Source organism: Drosophila busckii, unplaced genomic scaffold (assembly GCF_011750605.1).
Source record: "Drosophila busckii strain San Diego stock center, stock number 13000-0081.31 unplaced genomic scaffold, ASM1175060v1 hic_scaffold_35, whole genome shotgun sequence".
Lineage (NCBI taxonomy): Eukaryota > Metazoa > Arthropoda > Insecta > Diptera > Drosophilidae > Drosophila > Drosophila busckii.
Window position 1 is genome coordinate 172,890 of NW_022872745.1, and position 25,669 is coordinate 198,558.

Sequence of the window (25,669 nt, forward strand, 5' to 3'; positions counted from 1 at the left end):
ACAGAATTAATTGAATCTTTATGAATGACAACAATTACAATAGATTTTATTAGATTTTATTTTCAAAAGTATGATTTATAAGTACGTACAATATAAAGTAAATGTATATTAATTCTATAAGCAGAGCCCAATAATTCAATTCGGAGCAATCATATTTTTATTTTATTATAGTATTACAACAAAAGCCTAATTACATACTAAGAGTTAAACATAAAATGAACTATTTATTTGCGAATCGTTATAAAAGAGAGTATCATGGGGTTACTACAATTTCAATGTTTTTTTTTTCGCGCGGTTGTATCTTTGTATTAATTGTCTTTTATTAGACTTATAAGATTAGATACAACAGTTTGCTTTGAATACGCTCTTCTTCTTCGCGCTAGCAGGCAGCTGGAGGTGGCAATCTAAAATTTCTAGAGTTTCACAAGATTTTGGCAATTAGTAATTTGTTTCGTCTAGTGAAATATTTCTCGTATTTACATAATAAATGATTTGACATGCACAGTTTATGATGTTGAAGTTATTGTGGATGTTGCTACAGCACCAGCATTAATACCATCAATTAAATAATCTAAAACATATTAAAAAACACAAATTAAAAAAGAAATACAACAAACTAAAAAGAGATAGTTCTATTAGAAAAACAACGTGAGAATCCGTAATATTGCTGTCTATTGTCTATATGCATGTGAGTACTTAAATGCACATGATTCTAGACGATTAACTTACGCCGCATTGCTTGCCGGCACATCCTCAAAGAGCGCCTCCCATCGCGAGCTTATAATGTATATCGCACAAAATGATATGATGAATACCACAATGCCGATGCTAAGGGTGGTAATTTCATGCATATTGGACGGGCGCAAAAATATTCGTGCACTGAATTGCGACCATGTTGATTCAGTCCACGTTGAATACTGGCCCGATCGCCAATCATAGTCTGTAATTTGATTATGAAAATATAAATATATTATAATATAAAACATTACACACCTTCTATAATGAACGCCGGACTCAAAGCAGTAGTATAATTTTGAGTGGTGAGACGACATTCACCAGATCCATTAACGCCGGCAAAATAGTAAAGTGGCAATTGTGTGCAATTCTCAATGGCAATAGTCTTTTGCGGCAAAGATAATAGGTAACCCAGCAGACGATATGTCCAGCCTGAGGACTCCTGTGAGCCGCCCAGCACACTTATATATCTATTTTCAATGTAAACTTGTCAATAGAAAATTAATTATAATCCTTATTCTTACCGCATGGGTGGCAATGGTATGCCACGTGGACTTTTTGGATGGGATGCTGCCCTAAATAATGGACAGTCAGATGATTGCAGGAAACAGTAAAAGAACTCGTCCGTTAAAATCGGATTGGCCACCATCATATCTTTGTACTGGTCACCCGTTAATGTTTCGTAAAGTGCCATGGAGACAATTGAAGAAATATTGCGCACCTTCATTTGCAGTGAGTCCGTCGCAAAACTTTTCATATCATTAACATCTGTGAGCGACATGTAATCCTGACTTGTATTGACATACGAAAAGCCCACATTATAGAGATCATCGTAGATTGAGTGATAAAATTTATTGCTGGGTACACCATTCAAGATAAGCGCCGGGAACTTATCATCCCGGCGCAAGAATGATTGGGCTGATGTTGGTGGTATTGAATAGCCTACGTTTGATTGAATGTTTAGATTAAAACCATAACGTGGAGCTTGGGCATAGCTGTTCAGCTGTTGCAGCAATTTCTGAGCCAATGGTGTTGTATTTAGCGTATGTAGCTTAATGTTGGCTACATCATCCAATGTGCCAATATCCAAAAGAAACTCAATATTCTCAAAAGAAATGGGTTTGCTTTGAGCGGCCCGACTGGGAAAATCCAAATGGTCCATATCGTAAACAAGCCGCTGAGAGCCAATATAGTCATAGGACTCACCGTTGAATACAACAAAGAGCACATTACGCTGGGAAATGGCAGGCTTGTTTTTTCTAACCAGCAGCAGGTGCAACATGTGAGCCACTTGAATCAGTGTGGCCAGGCTCAATAAAGAGTCTACTGCTCCTAGACCTGTAAACATTCCAATGCATAACCATATTTTAAATATAATAATCTCTTTACATACCCACACCATCGAACATGCTCGTGGTATCTAGATGGCAAGATACAATTATAAACTTCTCATTGGCATTTATTGTACGTGCTGCGTCTGCATTTAGTTGATCCGATGGGTTGCGTGGATACAACGTTGCATACACATTCCGGCCTTCCAACGGGTCACAGTACTTAGTCCCACCGAGATTGTTGATAAAATTGGTACGGCGCATACAGACCTCAGTGTTAACAGCCGCTGACATAAAGGACTTAACCTCCACGGCACATAAGCTGCGCAACACATGGGATTCGTAATCAAAATTGTTAAACTTTTCGAAGCAATTAACCAACTTGGCAATCTCTTCGCCATCAGCTATATAGTATATGGGGAACGGAAAATCTTCGTGCAAAAGGCCCGTGCCCCAGCGATTCCACGTATTTGCCTCATTTTTAGCACCACAAGTCTCAATGTTGTCAGCCAATTTGAGTCCGCTATATTGATTGGGACATTTGAGCTCATGTGAAAATGAAGTCATCTTTTCGGGTTTATTAATCAGCAGCACCACAGAAATATTGCTTGGTCCAACTGCCTTTAAACGTAACATATTCGCTCTTGTGAACAAATGTGGCGGTATGAGTGGTGCATACGGTGGTGCTGGGGGGTTACTCAATAGAAATTCTAAATCTGATTGAACATTGATCAAATGCAGCACTCCAACAGACCCGGAATATGTTGCTGTAGACGACAAATAATTTTTGTATTTTCGAACTTTTGCTTAATTATTCACTTACATGAGCATCCAGTTTGGTGTGTGCCGTTCAGTCTTCTAAAACAACTTGCACCCAAAATGGGCTGATACATCTTATCCCGTGTCCGCTCACTAAGAACTTTAAAGTTAGAGTTGAAATGAGTCAGCGTTACAATTTTTACGGGTGTCAGATGTAAATTGAACACGTTGTTGGCATCGCTTACTACTAACCTAAGAGATGTCCGGTCAGCCACAAAAGGACTACAATCATTGCCGCTTCAATCTGCCCCAACTTTGTCATTTTAAGGGCCTTTATAAGCCGCCTCTATTGTATTAGAATTGTAGTATCGCTTTTTTCCAAGGCAGCGATAAAATTAATGTAGCCCTAACAATGCAATATTATTGGTCGATAGCTAGTTCGATTCACGATTAAGCTTTTTATCGGAAACACACAAACCGATAAGAATGCTTTTATTATTAATGCCTTATTTATAAATGAATAAAAGCTACAAAATATGTATATATAAAAACTAAAATAGCGTATCCTCTGCGCGAATATACTCTCCAATGTCAGACTGGTGAAAGCAAACTGTGCTTAGAGGATCCGCCGACTTGCACTCTGTCGTGGAACGTGCGAGCACACCAAAGCCTAACGCCAAATCATTCATGGAGAATACCACAACGCCCTGATATTGCCCTGCATTCTCCGTGATACGACCCAATCCAGACTTCGGTATGTGATTACCATACAGATACTGTTGTTCAAAGGACGGCTTCACCCAAACCTTGTATTGGGCATAGGGTGCTAAGTAGTAAAGCGCCGTAATGTGGAACTTAAGTTTGTCGGTCTTAGAGAACTTGCCAAAGCATGTGCCCACACAGACAAGTTGCTTGTAACCAAAGCACTCGCTCAGCTTTAATATGCGCTCAGAAACATAATAAATCCTATCCCGATGCTCTCGAAAGCAATATGTTCCATCAGGTCTGTCAATCAACTGTTGCACATTTGTACCGATGCTAAAATTATTTTTGTTCTTAAATGATACAAGATGGTTATTGTTATGCTTACTATTTGGCCAGCTTCTCAAAGAGAATTTTGGTACGTTCCTCAGATAATCGTTTCATTTAACTATTGCTGCTGAATAAACGCGGTACAAACTAAAAAAAAAAACGTGCAATATACCTGCCTCCACAATTCAGAGGCACACTGTCGAAAAATGAGTAGTGATGTAAAAAAACATCGATGCATCGATCATCGAAAATTTTTGAGCAATGCTTTTCGATGTTGTGTGTCATACCGATGCTTGCCGATACATCAATGTTTGACACAACATCAGGCGTCGAATTTCACAATGTGCCACACTGACAATTCCCGGTTTTGCTTTAATTTACCATGTGTTTGCAATGACAAAGTAAGTATAATGTGAAAACCATATATATAACTATAGTTATTTGCAATTACAAATGTATTTATTCCAGAATAACAACAAAGACAAGCTTTTGCTGGAAGCACTTCACAAAAGTTAACGGTAATACAGCAAAATGCAACATCTGCGCCAAAATTTTGAAGACTGCGGGAAACACCACCCACATGAAGGAGCACCTGTGGTCTCTTCATAAAATGGATAAACATGTTGAAGGGCCTGCGGTACATAATTCTAGCGTTGCGACACAAATTTCTATTGCTTAAAGCTTTAGAAATATAGCGGACTGTGGTATTTAATGAAACAGACTGCTAAGCATTTATTGTTCTATTATTATCAGAGCTCGCAAGAAGTGGTCGCTTTTTGCAAAAAGTCCCAAAAAGAACTGTTGCTCGCAGACAGAATTGAAAACGGGATCAAAAAGACTCTTCAACCCTGTTTTTACTCAGCGTGCTCTTTGCTCAATCAGTGAGAGTGTCTTGTCGCTCTCTATAATGTACGCGCATCACTTAGACACTTTTTAATCGTGAGGTGTCCTTTTGCGCATTTATGTGTGTTGCGCGCTTGCATTAGTATAAAAAATTATATAATTTTCGCTACCCGCTGTCGCGTCAGCGCGGGTGCCAGTACAGACAGCCCTTATTTTGCGTTTTTTCACATACATTTTTGGGACTTTGTGTTTATCCAAGCAAAAGGCTTGTAAAGGCTTATGCAAAATTGTCGGGGGGTGGGCACACTCACACTGCCGTTCTCTGATATGTATATTCCTACGCATTAACGTCCCAGCAAGTGACCATTTCTATCTCTCTCACCCTTTCACGCATTGCCTATCATGAAATAAAGCAACAACAAAGCACTAATGAAGCAACAACAGAAAAGACACTTTGTGCTTGAACGCAAGTCGTTTTTGCTCACTTGCCGAGGCTCAGTTGAAGAGCGCCGAGCAAAAATTTCCCTTTCAAACTGTTGTCGCAAGAGCGCTTCGTGTGTTCTCTCACTGATCAACATAAAACACGAGTGAAATCAGTTTGAAGTGTTCTGTTCAGAGAGTGAGCGAGTCTGTATAATATTTCCCTGTTATTTCAGTGAGCAGACAGCTTGTGAAATTTTGGTTGAGCATATTTTGGGAGCTCTGATTATTATTTAATTATTAACTCACTGACCACAAGACTATGGAAAAAATCATGAGTTGATATAGTTTAACCACTCAATAAAAAAATCAAAAAGAAAATACTAAGAAAGCATTTATTCTTGTAGTCTTAATAAGTTTTTATTTAATTTATCCATATATCTCAATAACAAAATTAAAATTCTAAAAATTGAATTAACGAAATATAACAATTAGTTGAAAACATCGATGCATCGAAGTTTCTAGCCAATGTTTCACACAACATCGATTTATCATTTTGCAAACATCGATGAACATCGACATCGAAGTTTCGACCCAAACTTACATCACTAAAATAGAGCTGGCCCAGCATTGATAAGTAGGTCGTAATTCACGAATGAACGAAGGAATAAGCTTGAACTACTCACATAAGTAATTGAACTAAAGCGTTCTATATCCTTGTTTTTAGTACCGAATGCCAACTATTTCTTATGTTCCTTTAAACGTCTTTTGTGCCTTATAATTACGTATGTACAATATATATTTATATACGATTGAACTAAGAACAAAATAAAAAAAAGTTTGCGAATAAGAACAACGATTCAGTTCTGTGAACGATGTTTTCACAAATACCTGTGGCATAAAGAGGTATATGCATATGGCTGGAACTATCGATAGCTTTCCACGAAACAATTGCCAGATTTAAATACTTTGCAATATCGATATTAATGAAGTTTTATGCATGTTAAATCATCTATTTTGTATGAGAAAGTCTGTCTATCGACTTATCGAGAGGCGGCTGCGTCCCCGTTAGATAGACTAGTCGGTTAACAATTTATTAATATCTGAACGGTCTCACGAAAATGGAAAAAAAAATAACGGACAGAAATTATATGTACAGTGTACATATCTCATGCCATATACATATAAACTATCATCGCAATTCATTTTATTTCAAGGCATATATTAACTGTAATATTTAACATACTTGAATTTTTGTATTTTTACAATAATATAGTGTAACATCTTTCCCTAAGATGGGTGATCGCCATCGCTATGACCTCTATCTGAATAGTAAACTTCCAATAATGAAGACTAAAAGAAGTAGTGAGACATCAAAAGCACCCTTATACCAAGAACAAGTCATCTCTTGGAGAAGCCACAGTTAATGATCTGTCCTCAGAGAAATACTGGAGAGAATACTGGAAGAGTATGACCCAACTGATGCTGAAATATCACACGCTGAGGAGTTGGCTGACCTGACGCAGACCGAGCAAATGGCAAAAAACGCCCCTATGACTATTGAGGACGTGAACAATGTCCGCAATCTGGCAATCATTTGCAATGTCCGCAACCATTTGCTTAAACCTCCTGCCAAAAAGATAACACGGAAAGAATTAGGAAAAGATGTGGATGAACTGAGACCCAACAATTTCTACTTCATTAAGGTGGCCTTGGATTCTCATAACAAGAAGGCACTCAAAGTCAGCGTAATTAGGCGCCAAAGAGTTTCAGTAGATACCCTAGAAAAATCTTGCTGCAATCTTCTGTCACAAAGTTTCGGTCATACTACAAATACGTATACGTGCAGCTTGGTCCAAGGATTGTCGCATATATATGTAAACCCAAAACTGATGAACGAAGTCCAAAAATCCACGTTACAAAACACATTAGTAAATCTTCGAAAAAGCAAGACTTTGTACCAGCAACCTTGGTACAAAGAAACATATTTTATGGAGAAAATTATTCGGCTCGGAACACCAGTCCAAATCAGAGCAAATGCTTTTCAGCTACAAGTATCTTAATGACCTCGACCCAAGAAGAGCAATTTCCAGAAGCCAAACGGTCAAGGATTGGGTTGGCGATTGAAGCCCTAACAGAAAAAGTTGATATTCTACAATGCATGTCTAAGGAGATGCAGGAGACGAATCAATTTCTCAAGCAAATGTGCCCCAATCTGGCAAACAAATTCATTATTGGCGGCGATTTTAATGTTAAAAACGGACGTTTGGGAAGTTTTTGAAGCGGCGCGAGGGGCAGCTGCCTACAGGATACCGTGCAAGGCTCCTCTGTTTAAATTCTTGCAACAGGTCATGCATCACACTTCCTGCAGAAAAGCTTATACTTTGTCGTTATGTTGAGATGTTGTGGACACATATATATATTTATATTATATATATAAATATATATATATATTTATAATGGACTGTGTCCACAACATCTCAACATAACGACAAAGAATAAGCTTTTCTTTGATCACCATTCCGTTCCTGTTATCAAGTCACAAGATGTCACACAGACGGAAGGAAATTGACGTCATTGTGGAATCTGTTTAAAAAATATAAGCCCGAAATTCCAAATTAGAAAGCCTAATGGACCGTGGCCCAGATCCCCAAAAGAAAGAACCGAGGCATTTACGGAGGAGCTAGAGAATATATTAAGCCCCCGGTAGAACCCATTACAATTGTGGAAGTTAACACCCACATTAAACAGCTTAAAGCTAGAATAGCTTCGGTCAAAGACGTCTTAGATAAATTCACACTCAAAACTATGCCAGTTAAACCTTTAATGTATCTTGTCCTAATGTTTAACGCTGTTCTTAGATTGCGCTATGTCCTGAAACCTTGGAAAAAAGCAAGAATGAGTTTGATACATAAGTCTAGCAAAAGTCCATCATCACTTGACTCATATAGACCAATCAGACAAACTTTTCGAGCGTTGCCTTTTAAGTCCGCCTACTTCGGCTGGAAAATATTAACGACAAAATTGGATTTCGTAAGTTTTACGGAACATTCGAGCAGCTTAATAGGTTTGTAAATTGAATTTTGGAAGTATTTGGATATAAGACTGGCATTCAATAGATTTTGGTTAAGTTAAGATTACGCCACTTCTGCCGCCCCAACTACTTTGGGTATTCCCATACCGTTTGTTTACGGTGGTGCGGACTCCAATGTGAAGACTATACAAGTTGGTGTACCAAAGGGCAGTGTGCTAGGGCCCACTCTACGCATGATATCCCCACTGGATCTACGATACCCATCGAATAACCAAAGGATCTCCTTTCCTATGATCTGCGAGTGAGCCTCTGTCCAGATGTCTTTTTGCAAAGTCACCTTTTCAAGAGTCACTTCAGCTTTAAGTACCTGGGAATACTCTTGGACAAGCGTCTTACTTTTGCTAACTATGTGTTCAATATTATAGCCACCCTCAAAACCTGGATCAGCAAAATAAGATGACTCCTAGCAAGCAAAAAGCTGTCCCAGGACCATAAAGTAATACTTTATAAGACATTCATTGCTCTTTTATGGCGATATGGTTTAAAAGTATATGAGCACTAAGCATACAACACATAGAGGCGTCAAATCGACTAAAAAGTGGCTGCATAAAATTTCTCGACGATTGAGCCCCAGGCAAACTTCGTGAACTTTCGTGCTGAGTTCGCGACCCGAACACTCTTTGCCGAAATCAATGCAGTGTTGCACAGTTCATTGCCTAAGAGGCTTTCAACGCATGAGGGTGGGTGCGCTGCGCAGCGCGCTCATATTCTTTCTATGTATGCGTGCATGCCTTAGAGCATGTGTGTGAAGCAACAGCTGCCAGCGCACTCATAAGCGATCGTGTGTGAGAGTGGCCAGTTGCAATAAGAACCCATTTGTATGTATGCGTCCGTATGTGTGTGCTTCTGTTTGCAAGCCCAAGAACTTCAAAAATTCAATTTTTATATTTTCTGCCGCTGACCGCTTCTAGGGTATGTAGGGTATATTGAATTTTTCTAAGTTCAGCAACAGGTCAGCGCAATATTTTATTACTTGAGCAGGTCAAATTAAATATATTGAAATATATTTTACACTTTTTAATAAAAAAAAAATGCAAGTGAAGCGCATGTGCATGTTGATGTATACTCGTTGCAAACATTATTTTATGATAATTAATTATTTATTGCTATTTAAATATTTCTTTCCTAGATAATAAAATAATATAATAAAGCATGTGTTGTATGCTTAGTGATATGAGATAACGCCTAAAACATTCCATGCAAAATTCCGCATCTTGCAAGTCAAAACCATCAAACTTGCATATATGTGCTGGTCCTTGGTATATAGAAAAAGACTTGGGAGTAGGTAAAATTGAAGACGTTCTACAGACGGCGCAGTGTTTGGTTAAACTAGAAAACTACATAACTCCACTGCAAGACACCTAAACCGATGTATTGTGAGCTACATATACTTATGTCAACTGAATGTATTTACTTGTTCATATAATAAAAGCAATGCACACATTACATACCCATACATATTTCTTACCCCCAGTTTTTTTGCATTAAAAACTCAGTCCGCTTTGAAATCTATCTCTAAATAAAAAGTCTTTGCGTTCTATATCAGTTTGAGTTATTGCATTAAATAAATTTCAAAATATTGACTGTTATAAACCATAAATCAATTTTAGTAATTGTGCACGTGTTTATAGAATGCATTTGTATGCATACAAACTTACAATTTATATTGCAAGCACTTTTTAATTTAGTGGGAAATTTTGGTATAGCGAATTCTTTTCAGTGGCAATGGTCGAAATTACAGATTAATACTCTTGTTGCATTCTAGTTAAATTTTGTTAAAAATGCATCAATATTTACGACAACTGTTACTTTTTATACACTTTGACATTTTTAAGGTGTGCTTTTAATACTTACCTTTTGAAATTTTAGATAATTTTTGTATTTATAAATAGCTGTTAGATTTGTCGATATTTTTTGGTGTTATATATTATATTGTTGTTTCATATCTTAATGTTGCTTATTTAATTATTCACTGGGTGAGATTTAAATCTCTGTTCGTTGTGTGTCACCTGCGTTTTTTATTTTATAAATTTAAAAATCTCTTAAGATTTTAGTGGCACCCCTAATTAGTATAATATGTGTTTAAAATTTTGTATTATTATGAGCTACTCTAAGGGTACTCTTAAATATATGCATATACTTGTTGAAGTTTCCAATAGACTTGTGGCACTTTTTAAGCACACACAAAAAACAAGTGCGAGACCATACGCGCACACAGAAAACACGGGGCAATATACGCCCACAGACACAACAAAACATTGTGTGTGCGGCGCAACGGAAAAAACACCCAGAGAGACACAAAAAAATGTCTGTTGTGCTTTCAACCACAACGATGCAAATGTTCGCAAACCCAAATTGCGATCGGCTGGCATAAGCATAAGCGAGAAAAAATCTTGTCTGCATTGACAGCACGCCGACGCGACAGCAGGTAGTGGAAACCGAAGCACGCAGAAAACTACACGAAATGTTTTGGACCTTTTCGTGTGCTTGCTTCGGGAAAGTATTGCTACGCACAATAAGCTGCTCAGGATTTTTTTTTACGCACAAGTAATTGTCTTGTGGTCTCAACCACAATTTCGCTTGTATGTGGTGGTACGCTTATGTTTTTAGGGGTGTGGGCACTCTGGTTTCCATGCCGCCTTCTACCTATTGTCGACAATTCCTCAAAACTATTAAAGCCTTTCGTAATTATTGTGTATGCCTGGTTAATAACATTAAATAAACAACAACTTTATTTCAACTAAGCCTCATTAAATGATTAAAACATTGACAAGGACTTAAAGTTACATGCTCTAAAAATTAAACAGGCCTAAGAGAAAAATAGGCAGTCAGGTGTAAGCATGGGATATACATAGTTAGTTTCAACTTATTAAACGGAAAATAATTGTATTGAATATATAAATAAATTAGGAGTCGTTGACCTGTGGGTGTTCTATTCTCTTTGCTTCTACACAATATCTGTCGATATATCTTAATGTGCATTAAACGTTCTTTAGAAAAATTTCGAGCTGCTCTATCTGATAGTATACCGTAAACTGGGATACCGACACATGCTCGAAGAGCGCACAAATACTCGGTCTTAAATTGTAGAAAACCAAAAGCTGCTCTCGCTGACTAAAATCACGAATGAGAGAGTTTATAACAGTGGCCGTGGTAAAATCTGCGCCGTACACATGGGACGCATCGATAACAACGGGTAGATTTTGCCGAATGGACAGTTTGTTTACAAAGTTCCGTACGTATTCAACTGAGGGAAAAATTAGACAGCGATCAGGCGTAATCATCAAATACTTCACTCCCGACTGCGTGGTAAAAAGTTCTGTGCTAAGTTTGGGGCGTGCCACATTGTAAAGAATAAATACAACATTGATACAGATTCCAATCAGGATTCCAAATTCCAGTGGTAGCACCAGACAAGCCAAAAATGTGCCAATGCCGGGCAGAAGATCACTTTCTAAAATACAGTTGAAACATACATATTATCAACATGTGTAATTATTCATTACACTAGTTTAAAATACATTTTTCCATATGTTTGTATACACCTTGACATTTTTGTAAACAAAAATGGATAAGGGTATTATGAAGTTGTGCCAATGTATGTAACAGGGAGAAGGTGGCGTGTCAGACCCCACAAATTATATATATTCTTGATCAGCAAGACAAACTGAATGGATATAACCATGTCCGTTTGTATAAGTGCGTGTTTCTCAGCAACTATAAAAGCTAAAGCAACCAAGCTTGGTATGTGCTCCTTTACCCGGGACATATCGCTTTTAATTCTTTTGTTTTATTTCGTCCCCCTCCCCGGCAAATCGAAAAAAAAGATTACAGCCACAATATTAAGCAATTATAAAATATTTAAAAATCTGAATTAACAAATATAAATATGCTTTTGGCCGATCGCAAATTTCAGAACGATCGGATAAATAACTTAGGAATTATTCACATTCTAATTTTCACAGCACGGTGCGCTTGCTGACGCGCCATACAATCATGGCTGCCGACGCAGGCGGCAACGTCGCTGCTGACGCTAAAGCGAAAACGACGCGTAACGCGTTGGATCTTTGTGTGAATGTGTTTGTGAGTGCGTGTGTTTGCTGCGATGCTCTTTTCAAAGTGTATATAAAAGTTGGTTGCGTCCAACTTCAATGCGTCGACTTGTTTCGGCTGTGTTTGAGATATGTATTAGTAATAAGTCATCTTGTAAAAAGTGTCTTTAAATAATATGTATATGTCCGGTTGTACTGACCCGAGAACGATTAAAAAAATAGTAAAAAAAATAAAAAGCAGTCTTACTTTTTGCTCTCCAGATGGTCTTGATGACTTTGATTTCAATCATGAAAACTACTGCCGATATAATGACGGCCGCCAGTGTAGCTCGTGGTATAAAATAAAAATAAGGTGTGAGGAACAAAAGGGCAATCATAACTAGAGTGCCCGAGTAGATATTGCTGAGAGGAGTGCGTACACCGCTGGCGTTATTCACAGCACCCCGACTTAACGCTCCGGTACCTGGAAATCCCTGCACAAATGAATTAGCGATATTGGCTGTGCCCAAGGCAATAAGCTCTTGCGAGGCATCGATTGGTCTGCCACTAGCTGTCCAATTTAAAAAAAGATAAAATTTTGTTGTGGAAAGGGATAGCAGAAAACTCACCAAAAGCCTTGGCAATGGCAATACTTTCCATAAGCGATATCAACGGTATAACAAACAGTGCAGACACCATGCTGCAAACAATGTCTATAAATCCATGAGGCTTGCCGTCGATGGCTTGCTCAATGCTTATCGATGTAGGCGGCCATTGTATGCTGGGCAGACCAGGAGGAATAACGCCAACTACGCGAAATGGAGTGCCATGCTCCTCGCTATGCATCAAATAACTCATTATGCAACATCCAATGACGAGTATGGCATTACGTGCTGTGCCAACAGTCCAAATAACCTTATTAGCAAGACGGCGACGGCTTGTCATTTGGTCCGCTTGGTCCACTCCAATATAGTAATTTGACAACATGCGCATTATCAGTAATAGGGCAATGCAGGTGACGCCGAGCACAGCATCACAAAGTTGGGTATGCTGTATGTTTTTAATGATTTGCGTCCAGCTCTCAACAAATGTATTGCCATTGGCTATTATGCCCAGCACGCTCTGAATTTGTGAGGTGAGAATAATTAGCGAAACGGCTGAGGTAAATCCTGAGGCAACCGGACACGAAACAAACTCAATAATAAATCCTAGACCTAAAAGCCCCATAGTCAACTCTACAACCCCGCAGAGAAAACAAAGTAGAACGGATTTTTGCCAGGAGCCCTGCGTTACCTGATACGTTAGTAGCGCAATTATTGCTGAAGGACCAAGCGAAACGTCCTTACAGCTGCCCAGAAATATGTACACAAAGCACCCCAGAAACGATGAATATAATCCAAACTAAAGTAATGAAGAAAATGGTACAATAAATTTCTATACACGTTTGATAAATTTACCGCCACTGGCAGTCCGGCAATTGCGGCATATGCTAATGCCTGCGGTATAACCGTTAATCCAACACTGATTCCTGCTATCAGATCGCTCGTTGCATCCTCAATACTATATTTAGGCAGCCATGTTAAGATGGGCAATCTTTTTTCAAGTGTCTTTCTATTGAAGATGCGTCGGTAACCGCTCCGCAGTACATTTTTCGAACAATCTGGAAGGGTAAATTGCTGCTTTGGTTTGATCTTTTTCCCCTCTTCCGTCACTTATGTATATGTAAGTAAAATTGTAAATAAAAATATAATCAATTATTTGTAAACTAATGCTAATTTTAATGCACTTTGGCATTTTTATAAAATATGGAAAAGGACATCATAAAGTTATGCATATATGTAAATGTATGTATGTACATATGTACAAGCAGAGATCAGCGTGTCAAGCCCCAGAAAGTGTACATACATATACATATGCATGTATGTATATTCTGCATCAGCAAGACAAGCAGAGTCGATATCAGAGAATGGTAGGGGTGGCATTTTTTTACATACATACGCGCTCACAGAACACAGGGGCAAAAGCGCATACTCACCAGAGAACGGCATGAGTGCACGCACCACTAAAAACACAACGCGTACACCATGGTAGTACTGCCACACACAAGCGAATTTGTGGATCAGACCACAATGCAATTACTTGTGCGTATAAAAAATAATTTCAGCAGCATTTTGTGCGCAGGCAATTCTTCCCGAAGCAAAACACAAGAAAAGTGTCAAAATATTTTGCGTGCTTCTGTTTCGCTACCTGCTGTCGCGTCGCCGTCGCTGCCAATGCAGACCGAGCGAGACAGCAAGCGATATTGTGCTTATGCTTATATGCTAGCCGATCGAACTCGCGGACATTTCCTTTGCGCATTGCTTCGTTGTTGGGTAAAAACACAGCGACCTTTCGCGGATCTCTCGGTGTTTTGGTGCCCGCTGCTTGGCGCCGCCCATCAATTTTTGGGTGTTCCGTTGTGCATATTTCCCGAGTGTCATTGTGCGCGTATGGTCTCGCACTTGATTTTTGTGTGTAGCCCATGTGCTTAAAAAGTGCCACAATTGCCGTTCTCTGATACTCACATACACAAGATAAGGCATGGGTACCAGCAAAGTCCCGAAAGACAAGGCTAAAGGAAAATGTGCGCGCTCACAAAATGCGATCGGCTGTTAAAAGCATAAGAGAGAAATAATCTCGCTTGCTGTCTCGCTCTGTCTGCATTGACAGCGACGCCGACTCGACAGCAGGTAGCGAAACAGAAACGAGCAGAAAACATACAAAAAATATTTTGACCTTTTTCTTGTGTTTTGCTTCGGGAAAGAATTGCCTGCGCACAAAATGCTGCTCAGATCATTTTTTCTACGCACAAGTAATTGCATTGTGGTCTCATCCACAATTTCGATTGTGTGTGACAGTACTACCATGGTGTACGCGTTGTGTTTTTAGGGGGGTGTGCACTCTTGCCGTTCTCTGTACTACACACGTTTTTGCTACTCCCACACACGCTTTTGCTACTTGCATGTAATCATTACCTAGTATTGTTGTCGAAACTACAATTATTTACCTTTGTAACGATTACATATTTAATTGTCAAGATTGGTGTAATCGTTTGGGAAATATCTCTATCAATTTTAATATAAAATCTAACACGTGCGTCCTCGGATATTGTTAATTTCACCATATTTATCAGATAGGTACCAAAATTAGTATTGGTCGTTTTATCTTTTAAATATAATATATTTCAATGTGAAAATATACACAAATATACCAACAAATTATGCAAATTAAATGTTCTTCAAGCACTCAGCCGAAATGTTGCTGATTCAAAAAATTTGGCAAAAGAGCTGAGAAAAAATACATTAATTTTTAAGGATCTTATGTACATATGTATGTATGTACATGTCCAAATAAAATTACTTCCAAGGAAGTCATTTCATAACATATGTATTTATGCATGTAGTGATTTTGGAGTCGATTTGAAGTCATAGTATCACAATATATGTACATACAGTGAAAATATAAATCTAAATGTAAATACAGATGACGTTATAGTATATAATATAATAATTTAAAAACAATAATTATAATACCAATTATCTTAAATTATTTTTAATAATTTTATTGCAATAATATTTAAATATCATACTATAGTTTATTTTTATTTTATCATTTCATTTTCTTTAATACCTGATTGTAATTAATTAAAATTAAAATTATATATATACAATATAATTTTGGGACACAATTCCACCAGCAATAATAAAATAGCACTGTTAATTCATTAAATTGTTAATATTCCGAAACTTACATATAAACTCCTTGGATCCTTTTGAACATCCTTCCACACTTTCTTCTTCTGGAAGATTTAAATTGATGTTTATCGTTGAACACTGAAAGGCATCATTTAAATAAACATGATCCAATGCTGGTTTTTTCTTCATTGTGCAAGACACTAAGTAAAAGTAAATGATTTATTTCACTGTTATTACTTTTAATTTAACTATCAATATCAATACAACTAACAATCTTTACAATTTTATGCATCTTCTTTTTTTTTCACAAAAAAAAACATTTATTTACCACCGGCACCTAAATTGAGTCCTTATAATATATAAAAAGTAAGCTAATATTTTGCATATTGAAACTAAGGTTTTGTTTTTGTCAAAACCGTCAGAGTGCCCTTCCAAATAAACAGTTGCAATTTGAGATCTCAAAGTGAAGAAAATAATGTTAGAAGAACAATTAAGCCGAATAACAAATGCCTTGGTTTTCAACAATTTAATTTTTACTTTCATTTTCATTATCTACTGGTAATTAAATATTATAAAGATATATATATATATATTATATATATATATGATATAAATATATATTATATATATTATATTATATATATATATATAATACATGCTTACATTTAAACATTGCACGCATAAACTATGGCGCAGGGGGCCGTTTAAAATTTTAAAAACCAATAAAAAAAAAAACCATAAGGGTTTTGTTAAATTTCCCCGGGGGGAAAAATGGTTGTGGTATTTTTTCCCCCAACCATTTTAATTTAATATACAACTAACTTGTTTGCACGTTTCCATATAATACATTTTATGACTACTACTACTTTGTTGTGACAATTGTCATTGTAAATGATCTCATGGGCCAAAAGTTCCAATGCTCTTTTTTGCTTTGTACACAGTTTATATGAAATATTTTACCTACTAATGTAAGCCTGGATCCGACTTTCATTTTATACTGTGTCGTTCAAACCGGAAGTTTATATGTATATACATATCTACATACATTCATAAGTATGTTTCGTGTTTTTATACACTTTGACATTTTTGTAAAAAATGGAAAAAGATATCATGAAGTTCTAAATGTATGTAACAGGGGAGAAGGAGGCGTGGCAGACCCCATAAAGTATATATATTCTTGATCAGCTCGACGACTGAGTCGATATAGCCATGTCACGTCTGTCCGTCTGAATTTTTGAGCAACTGTTTCTCAGCAACTATAAGCTGAGCAAACCAAATTGGTTATATAGGTGCTCCTATATCCAAACCCGAACGCTTTTATTTTATTTTTTTTTATTTCCTCCCCCGCAAATCGAAAAAAAAATATATAAGGCAGTACAAAAATCTTTAAAAATCTGAAATAAATCACAAAAATTGCCTAGTCATGCTTTTCGACCGATTAACCTAGTCATGTTTCAAAACGATCGGAGAAATAACTTAACTTGGAATTATTCACATTTCAATTTTCAATATAGACAGCGGGGTGCACGTGCTGACGCGCCATAGAAACGTCGCTGCCGACGTAGCGGTGGCGTCGCTGCTGACGCTACAGCGAAAACGAGCTGTGACGCGTTAGCTGTTTTGTGTGTATGGGTTTGTGAGTGCATGCGTGTGTTGTTGCGATACCCTAGTCAAAATGTATTTAAATGTTGGTGGCGCCCAACTTTAACCTGTCCACTTGTTATAACTTTGTTTGAGCTACTTATTGTTAGTAGAATCTAAATGTGCAAAATTTTTGATGAGTATTCGCGGAACTTTATTGTTTATCTATTGTTTGCTTTATTGGACGCGCAAAGTAAACATAATTTATATAAATGTTTATTATTGTTAATATGTTTCGTATAAATTTTTTATCGGCTTTTAAACATACTCACGGTTTGTGCGCTACTTACTTGCACTTGCAATGAAGGTTAGGGGGTAAATACACAATTATAGAAATTTGTTTTATGTCAACGGCACAGTTGAGCGATTGATTCAACACAGTTAGTAGAGCTTGAGTTGAATAGAGCTGAGCTTTTTTAAAGTCTATCGTTGTGGGCAGAAGCTTTGGTAGCTTCCTCTCCCGCTCTCTAAATAAAAAAGGTTTTGCGAAAGTTGTTATCTTACACGCAAACACATCTTTTACAGTTAATAAAAGCAAGCAGCCAGTTTTTTATTTAATGCTATTCTCCTTGTCATTACAAATTAGACATCTGCATGAATGCACTCAAATCTGGCTTTACAGAATTGTACAGTAGTGTAGTAACAAATGTATTCAAATGTATTGATATGATAAAATTAACAACAGTATTAAAGCAATGTCATTATTGACATTTTCCGACGTTCAGTTTCTGCTGGTATTTTGCAAACGAAATCAATTGCCCGGCTGCTCTAGTCGGTAGAGCATGAGACTCTTAATCTCAGGGTCGTGGGTTCGAGCCCCACGTTGGGCGGATTATTATTTTTATTTAAAATTTTTCTTTCCCCTAATAAAAAAATAGAGCAATTTTTCCTGAAATATGACAACGACCATTACCGTATCATCATAGCCAACTGCATATATGTACATTAAACTGGACATATGGCATACAGCTATGGGGTACCGCCTGCAACGAAAATCAAAGCGTAATACAAACATTTCAATACAAAGCGCTGCGAGTTATCACCGATGCCGAAATTCACAAGCGGCTTGGAGTCGCCTGGGTCCATGAGGAGATCAGCAAGGCAAGCACAAGTTACACCTCCAGGCTTCACAACCACCCCAACACACTGGCGCTCAGCTTACTGGACAACAGTCTCACAACCTGACGGCTAAAGAGGGTCCACCCACTGGATCTGCAATAGGAACGAGGATGCTGGTTCAGCCCACCCACCACCACCTCCTCCCACAACCACCGCCACTCCACCCAACTAACCTATCAACCCATAACCTCAACGCCCAACCAACACATAAACAAAATCAGACATGCAATAATTAAACAGCCAAGATTGTTATAAAAATTTAATAATTGTCCAACGGGACAGATCGTAAATAAAGAAAGATTATACCATGGTAGTACTGCCACACACAATCGAAATATATGTACATGAGCTTGCTTTTCACCGCAATGCAACGTATTAAAAGTCATTTTCTTATTTAAACATTTATTTAATAAAATGTAATTAATGGTAAAATATTAATATTGTTTAACTAACATTATAAGAGTATTTTATTTAAGAATAAAACAGAGTAAGTTTTGCTAATGTGAGTGTCATGGATGGACTACTAAAAATTTTAAATTATGTGCCTAATTTAATCAAGTTGCATTCGAAGAAACAATTGCTTACTTTATTTTTGAGATTACATACTAACTTTAGTGAATCATTTAAAACCCATTTAGGTAATTTACTATTATAACGCGACTTTGTGTGAGAAGCGAATAAATTTGACGGTGGTATTGGTGAAACTTATATGTAAATACATACATATATACATATGTATATTCATTTCAATGGTATTTGCACTAAATACGTTTGCAACGGTCATTTTATGTACTTGTATTTTAATAGCGATAAAATATTGTATTAATAAAGTATTTTTGATAGTAAAATATAATCACTTTAAAAATATTTTAAGCTTTATTGAGGCACGTTGGATGGATTAGAAGGAGTTAAGAGTTTAGAATTAATCCATATATTGATTATACGTTAAAGTGATTGAATTGATCATAATGGCGGCCAGAAAAAATTAGAAAATTTTCCGCATACTCATCAGGACAGAATAAATGAATGGAGCCAGCAGTGAGCTTACAGAAATGAAAATATTCACCAACATTAGCTGATTTGCTGTAATAAAAAAATTCTTTTGTAATTGTCTTTTATTGAATTTGGCTCAACTTACCCCCACTGCATATATCGTGCAGAATGTCCTCAACATATCCATTATCATTGTCACAGAGACACAATTTAGTTTTACTCGACATAAATTTAGATACGCCAGTTGTACGATTATTACTCTCGAATTGACAGACCATACCATCTTCGCAATCGTTGTTGCTGTTGCACTTGTGGCGCAGACCTTTCAGGAAAAACAAGACTTAGGATTACAATTCATTAAAAAGATTTATCTTCTGTTTCAGAAGCTATGACGCAAAGTACATATAATGTAAAAGTAGGAATGTATGAAAGAAATACGACCATGTGTTGTGCATGTCAGAAAGGGGCACTGCGGCGATTCTTAGCGTTGCCTGTTCCAGTCACGACATTGGCAATAAATTTAACATTACGCTACTACGAATAAAGAACAAATGTGGTCTTAAGTTGCCTTTCCCACCGCATCTAGTACTCAATAATGTCAGGCTCCTACAAAAACCCCAAACTACTATTAAACCCAGCATATTGTGCATGAAGGTGAGAATCTTAAATGAGTGCAGAAACTAAATAAATACAAAAATATGCTGATAATAACGCTACATACATATGTATGTATACATATGCATATTATGTATGCATAAAATATACATGTGAATATTTATACCTGTGTATATACATATTGGCATGTATGCATGCTTTGTTTAATTCTCATTTGAGGCGCTGAGCGCTTAAGGGACACTGTCAAGCAAAAAGGTGCCAAGAAAGCAGCACTTTTAAATAATAAATGTATTAGATTGTCCGTCTTGCAATTAGCTTACAGCTTGCAGCCAAGACTGTTCTATTTCTAGATGCTCTGTTCCACTAAAAAGCTCTTTTACGAAATTATGCTTGGCCTTACCTTTCAGCACATCTGGGCAGAGTCCATTGGAGGGAGGCGAGTCATCTCCGCATAGACAACGCAATTTATAGTCGTTGGGATCTTTTACACAACTGGTGCGGTCTATTGCCGAGCAATCGTCATGGGTGTTGCATTCACGACCCTTGACTGTAAGTTAAACGGAAATAAAAAATATAGCTAAAAAGGTATGTACATATATACATAATCTCTTATTGTTTATCTGATTAGCTGTAATTAGTATTCTGAAACCATCTTTCGTTAAGACACCACCAGTAATCAATTCATGCTTAGTATATCCATAGTACCGCCCACTCTGAATATCTAAATAGCTGATAATGCACGTGATTTGCAGATAATTTCATTTTATCGTTTTATATGCTTACCAACTTTATTGCACATTAGTATTGTTGTCATTGTATTTGACTGACTTGTTTGATCAATTTTTGATTTACCATTTGTTTGAGCCAATAGCCTCAGCTTGGTTATGAATAAACTAAACTTTTTGTTGCGTAGATTATCGAGTTAGCTTCTCTATCTCCTTCTTTTGAAATTTTTGTTGATTAATTTTATTTGGTTAAAGTTAGTAGTTTTTTTTTATAGAAAGGCATTATTTTCTAGATATAGAGCAAACTCTATATTCACTTACTGATAGGTCCCTGTGTGGGTGGTGGCTGATTATTGGTCTTGCCAAATGTGGTCAATGCCGTCGAGCTAACACCAAAGAGTATTATAAAAACCCCAAAGAGCATGGTCAGGCTGCCACATTGTGTGAATCGCTTCAAGGGCTGCATTTCGTGAGCTTTCTTTGGGAGTGTGAAATCGAGAGTTATATAAGCTGCTTGTGCTAATTATACGATATATATATCCCGTACACTCTCACGCACTGTTTTTGAATTTACCCAACGGGTAAAGTCTTATGCGAAAAATAATAAGAACGCGACGAAAACTACTCTGCAGTAAATTAATTTAGAACCCTTCTAAGCTAAATTTAATTATAAACTTTTGAATACACTTTTTAGATTTGGATGCCAATCGTGTATAATGTCTAGGTCTTGGCTTTGAGCCAATCTAACAACGAACCATTCACTACAACGTTCAGAATGCAAATGATGAATTTACTGGCGAACACGTAGCTTAAGTTTTCAACGGCATGCTAGGCTACTTACAGCCTAGCTCACAAAAGTCTCCAGGCCTATGGGAAAGAGCCGCTCCCTCTTATTCAGTAAGACAAGCGAAAACCATTAGTATGATCTTTGAATACTCTTTCTTTCCGCAAAGGTTTTATTTGTAAATTAAATTCGAGTATTGCTAAGTCTTTGAAAGTGTAAATACGTTAGGCTTTATAAATTTACAAAAGTAAATTTGTTATTCTCAGAATTATAATTAGGTGAGTATATTAATCTAAAAACGCACTTTTAGTGAATTCGCGTAACTTTTTTTAAAAGATGAATTTTTTGCTTTGCTTTTCTTTAGGTTTCACCTTTACCTTCGTGCAAATTTTTATTGTTTTGGCGTTCCAGTCGTGGCGTCCTCGTCGCGTCCTCGTCTTTCTACTAAAAGCCCTGTGTGTATAACAATAATAGTAAGCTCATTAGAACCCATAGCATAGCCTAGTTTTGGAACTTCTGACTAATACGAATGCAACTCGCACCACACAAACTACCCCATATCACATACCAAACCATCACCTTTTCTAAAGCAAGAAGCACAACAATAAAGTGTAGTATTAGCACGCACTACAACATGAGCAAACACAACATTTTCTGAAAGAACGACCGGGCACATTCATACATATGTATGTATGTACATACATATGTAATATTTATTCGCGTAAGTATGGGTGTACTACATATATACGTATATACATGTATGTGTTTGTACAGACGAAAAGTGTTTTGCGCTTGTTGTTTTTCGGGTACTCCTTATTACGTTTGACTTGAGTGGGCGCTTGTTGCTTTTGTAGCGGCAGCTCTGCTTGAAGGTTGCATTACACGCCCAGTTAAAATTGCCAATTTTGTAAAAGACCATTTGCATATCGAGCAATGGCTAACGAACGTTTTCGCTTAGAATAAAGAATTCACCCAGTAACATTAACAGTATACTTATAATTTGATGGTCAAGCATGAAAATAATATTACTAAACAAATTGGTACTTAATTTCTGATAAATTATTATAAACAATTCAACCTACGCTCCCCATATCATTGCATGAATTTGATATAAGCAATCGTTTTGATCATTAAGTATTTATCCCTAACAAAACGTATAGTAAAATATTTATTTAAATTCCATTTTCTCTTGTATTTATTTCTGTGCCCAGTGTAATTAATTTTGCACACACACGAATCAAAATACATAAATGACTAATTCTAAAAATATGCAACATTCTTACAAATATGGTATGTAGAATACCAGTGATTAGAAATTATTATATTATGAAATAAAGCTTTACTCTGTAAAGATGAACAAAATATAGAAATGTTTGTTAACTATATTGTGCAACTGTATATTGAGCACTGTCAAATTAAAATCTCCAAAAAGGTATAAACGCTTGCATGGCATTCTTTATTAACTACCTGGATACACTATAGCCAAGTAAAGCTTCATGAACCGAATAAATTGTACATTTCGGTCTGTAAATAAAAACATATTTACATTATACATAGTATAAACACATTTCCATTTTGACATTATTGATAAATGTTGTAGGCCAAATACTAAGAAAATTATATAGAAAAATCACGAACTTTGCAAATGTGACGGGCTTCTGAAATTACGCCCAGTAATTAAATAGCAATTTCTTCATCCACACTTTGTCCGCCATGATAAGCATATATATGCTTGTGTATACATACATTCTTAACTGATGATTTGTATCGCAGCACAACTGTACTCAAAGCTTTAACTTATAACTTTTCTAGAATATGCTTCTTTATTTTGCTTATAACTTATACATAAGTAATATCTTTTATAACGAAATCTCTGGAAAAGGTGGGCATGCGGATTGCGGATTTAGGATTTGTAACCCATGCACCAGTGTCCATTAAACTTTGAGTGAATGCCAATTTACGTCCTTTAATTTCATATTATCGTCTGCCATAATTGCCTTCACTTGACTTTAACATGCAAGCTTATTGTCGTGGCTTCTAGTATTGCCATCGCAAGACCAGAGCCAAAGCAACAATTGCATGCATTACGACATATCCTTGTCTCTTGGCCATTTGGCCAATGGCATAAAGCTATCCATGGCTGTTTTCCATATAATATATTTTCGCACAATTGTGGTGTTTATGGAACCCAGTTTTCACTGTGGTACATAGTTGAAATAAATATTTACAGTTCAAATAAATATTTGTTTGCTACCTAAACAAGATTCATTTAAGATAGTGAATTGGATGTCTATTTATTTATAAATGGGGATGTTTTTAACACATTTTTTTAACAGAACTCAATACCGGCGGTATTTTGAACTGAATAGATACATTTTCATAGAAATTTAATAAACAATTCAGATTTTTATTTCTTGGCGTTCGTAATTATAATTTGTTTGAGAGACAAATAACTCAATTTTTCTAATTAAGGATTTCCCGTTGGAACAATTTCGGTGATAATTTCAGCTCTTTAGCTTTTATGGGTTCCTCTGTAAGGCCCGTCAAGACAAACTGTTTTATTTTATATTATTTATATGAAAGATAGATAGATTTGTATAATTTCAATACCTACGCCAGTTTCTAGTTGCTAAATGCAAAGAAAGCTACAGCTTTAAAAAAGACATCTACCGAAATAGTGGGCTATTTAAAATAACACATCATATTGGAAACCCTGAATAAAGAATAAACTTATAATTTTCCAATATTGTAAAGAAATTCAAAAATACTTCAATTCAAAATCTTTAACGCTAGAAAAGGAAATTGAAGAACGCATTAAATTATTAAGTATAGATTATAATGATATAATAAAAACTATATATATATATATATATTCACGTCATGAATAACACGACTTGACCTTTCACCGAACTACACATAGGGTCGTCATAGGCCTCCTTGATGTCCACGAGTATGCAAATTTACGCATAATCGAGAGCAAAAGCTTTATGCATACATATCAAAATCTAAAACAGAAATTCGGCAACAAATAAAAAAATCAACGTTACATACCAAGAAAACTTTCGCAACAATTCAAAACAATGCGGTCAGTATACAAAATGGTCAGGAAAACTCACAGCAGGTGGTGTACGGGAGAGTCCAGAACACGATTAAGCTGCGATGATTACGGGTCACGAGTACGTTTAGAATGTATATATTGACTAAAAAAAAACAACTTGATTTTTGTTTTGGTGGGTTTCATTGAGTTTATGACGGTGTACATGCACGCAATCCATGACATCACCGTTGCTTATTGCTTTGCACAAGACCCAGCATGCTTCCAATTCTTGAAAATGGTATGCCTATGTAGGTTCTGAACGATAACTTTTTTAGGTAAGTGACGTGCAGACGACCAATTGTATGAGGTTTAATGTCAACCTAACCCATCGTAACCGCATTAATTAAATACGCCCAGCCAAAAACTAACGGCTTTTTACAAATATTAAATACTATATGTATATGTATGTACCGTACACATATAATTAGTGTTTATTCTAATTAGTTAAAGTGTTCAAGTGTAGTGAACTGATTAGGTCTGACAATTGAGTGACATTTTATAAATTGAAGTGAATTTAGATTGGAAAACTTTCAATTACGTGGGCCAAATGTAATATGTAAATCCAATTATTGCTCGTAGAGGGCTTTTTGCTTTTATTACAATTGAGCTTGTCACTCAAGAAGTAGATATCAACGTTTTTTACTAACTATGTACCAGGTTTGAAAACGATTCCTTGATAATTAGCATAACATTAAATTTCCGTAAGCCTTCGAGGT

General features: G+C 36.5%; 4 protein-coding genes and 1 non-coding gene across 8 annotated transcripts; 1 reads left to right on the forward strand and 4 right to left on the reverse strand.

The window, feature by feature from the left end:
• Positions 1 to 130: 130 nt before the first annotated feature.
• LOC108603995 (nicastrin) lies at positions 131 to 3,236 on the reverse strand. Of its 4 annotated transcripts, XR_001915333.2 has the most exons (8): positions 3,078 to 3,232; positions 2,890 to 2,985; positions 2,129 to 2,833; positions 1,260 to 2,073; positions 994 to 1,205; positions 730 to 940; positions 481 to 571; positions 132 to 413 (listed from the first exon to the last, which is right to left on the reverse strand). XR_001915333.2 is itself a non-coding variant. In XM_017993228.2 (7 exons), the coding sequence occupies exons 1-7, from the start codon at positions 3,145 to 3,147 to the stop codon at positions 380 to 382; spliced, it is 2,142 nt and encodes a 713-aa protein (XP_017848717.1). In that variant the 5' UTR covers positions 3,148 to 3,233; the 3' UTR covers positions 131 to 379. The 4 variants fall into 4 exon arrangements, 3 of the variants coding, with proteins under 3 accessions (XP_017848717.1, XP_017848718.1, XP_017848719.1); XM_017993228.2 differs by lacking the exon at positions 481 to 571 and having other exon boundaries at positions 131 to 413; positions 3,078 to 3,233; XM_017993229.2 differs by lacking the exon at positions 132 to 413 and having other exon boundaries at positions 432 to 571.
• Positions 3,237 to 3,313: 77 nt separating this feature from the next.
• LOC108602199 (60S ribosome subunit biogenesis protein NIP7 homolog) lies at positions 3,314 to 4,060 on the reverse strand. The gene is made up of 2 exons (XM_017990248.1): positions 3,916 to 4,060; positions 3,314 to 3,863 (listed from the first exon to the last, which is right to left on the reverse strand). Exons 1-2 carry the CDS (start codon positions 3,969 to 3,971, stop codon positions 3,377 to 3,379), a joined length of 543 nt encoding a protein of 180 aa, XP_017845737.1. The 5' UTR covers positions 3,972 to 4,060; the 3' UTR covers positions 3,314 to 3,376.
• Positions 4,061 to 11,079: 7,019 nt separating this feature from the next.
• LOC108602147 (sodium-independent sulfate anion transporter) lies at positions 11,080 to 17,932 on the reverse strand. Its single transcript, XM_017990179.1, has 6 exons — positions 17,911 to 17,932; positions 16,036 to 16,179; positions 13,703 to 13,956; positions 12,875 to 13,646; positions 12,514 to 12,816; positions 11,080 to 11,668 (listed from the first exon to the last, which is right to left on the reverse strand). Coding segments are annotated over exons 1-6 (1,947 nt in total). The 5' UTR covers positions 17,912 to 17,932; the 3' UTR covers positions 11,080 to 11,195.
• A 445-nt stretch (positions 17,933 to 18,377) lies between these two features.
• Positions 18,378 to 18,450, forward strand: Trnak-cuu. The gene has a single exon. It is a non-coding gene; the product is annotated as a tRNA-Lys (tRNA).
• A 1,149-nt stretch (positions 18,451 to 19,599) lies between these two features.
• On the reverse strand, positions 19,600 to 21,864 carry LOC108602113. The gene is made up of 4 exons (XM_017990138.2): positions 21,394 to 21,864; positions 20,748 to 20,894; positions 19,878 to 20,054; positions 19,600 to 19,822 (listed from the first exon to the last, which is right to left on the reverse strand). Exons 1-4 carry the CDS (start codon positions 21,536 to 21,538, stop codon positions 19,725 to 19,727), a joined length of 567 nt encoding a protein of 188 aa, XP_017845627.1. The 5' UTR covers positions 21,539 to 21,864; the 3' UTR covers positions 19,600 to 19,724.
• Positions 21,865 to 25,669: the final 3,805 nt, after the last annotated feature.

Coding starts and splice junctions, on each gene's coding strand:
- LOC108603995 (XM_017993228.2), bottom strand. CDS start 3,147: ATGACAAAGTTGGGGCAGATTGAAGCGGCAATGATTGTAGTCCTTTTG. Junction 2,834..2,889: donor ACACCAAACTGGATGCTCAT/GTAAGTGAATAA, acceptor TGTCGTCTACAG/CAACATATTCCGGGTCTGTT. Junction 941..993: donor TCCGGCGTTCATTATAGAAG/GTGTGTAATGTT, acceptor ATCAAATTACAG/ACTATGATTGGCGATCGGGC.
- LOC108602199 (XM_017990248.1), bottom strand. CDS start 3,971: ATGAAACGATTATCTGAGGAACGTACCAAAATTCTCTTTGAGAAGCTG. Junction 3,864..3,915: donor TTTGAGAAGCTGGCCAAATA/GTAAGCATAACA, acceptor AAATAATTTTAG/CATCGGTACAAATGTGCAAC.
- LOC108602147 (XM_017990179.1), bottom strand. Junction 13,647..13,702: donor TTGCCGGACTGCCAGTGGCG/GTAAATTTATCA, acceptor TCATTACTTTAG/TTTGGATTATATTCATCGTT. Junction 12,817..12,874: donor TGCCATTGCCAAGGCTTTTG/GTGAGTTTTCTG, acceptor TAAATTGGACAG/CTAGTGGCAGACCAATCGAT.
- LOC108602113 (XM_017990138.2), bottom strand. CDS start 21,538: ATGCAGCCCTTGAAGCGATTCACACAATGTGGCAGCCTGACCATGCTC. Junction 20,895..21,393: donor ACCCACACAGGGACCTATCA/GTAAGTGAATAT, acceptor TTTAACTTACAG/TCAAGGGTCGTGAATGCAAC. Junction 19,823..19,877: donor GCACGATATATGCAGTGGGG/GTAAGTTGAGCC, acceptor TTTTTATTACAG/CAAATCAGCTAATGTTGGTG.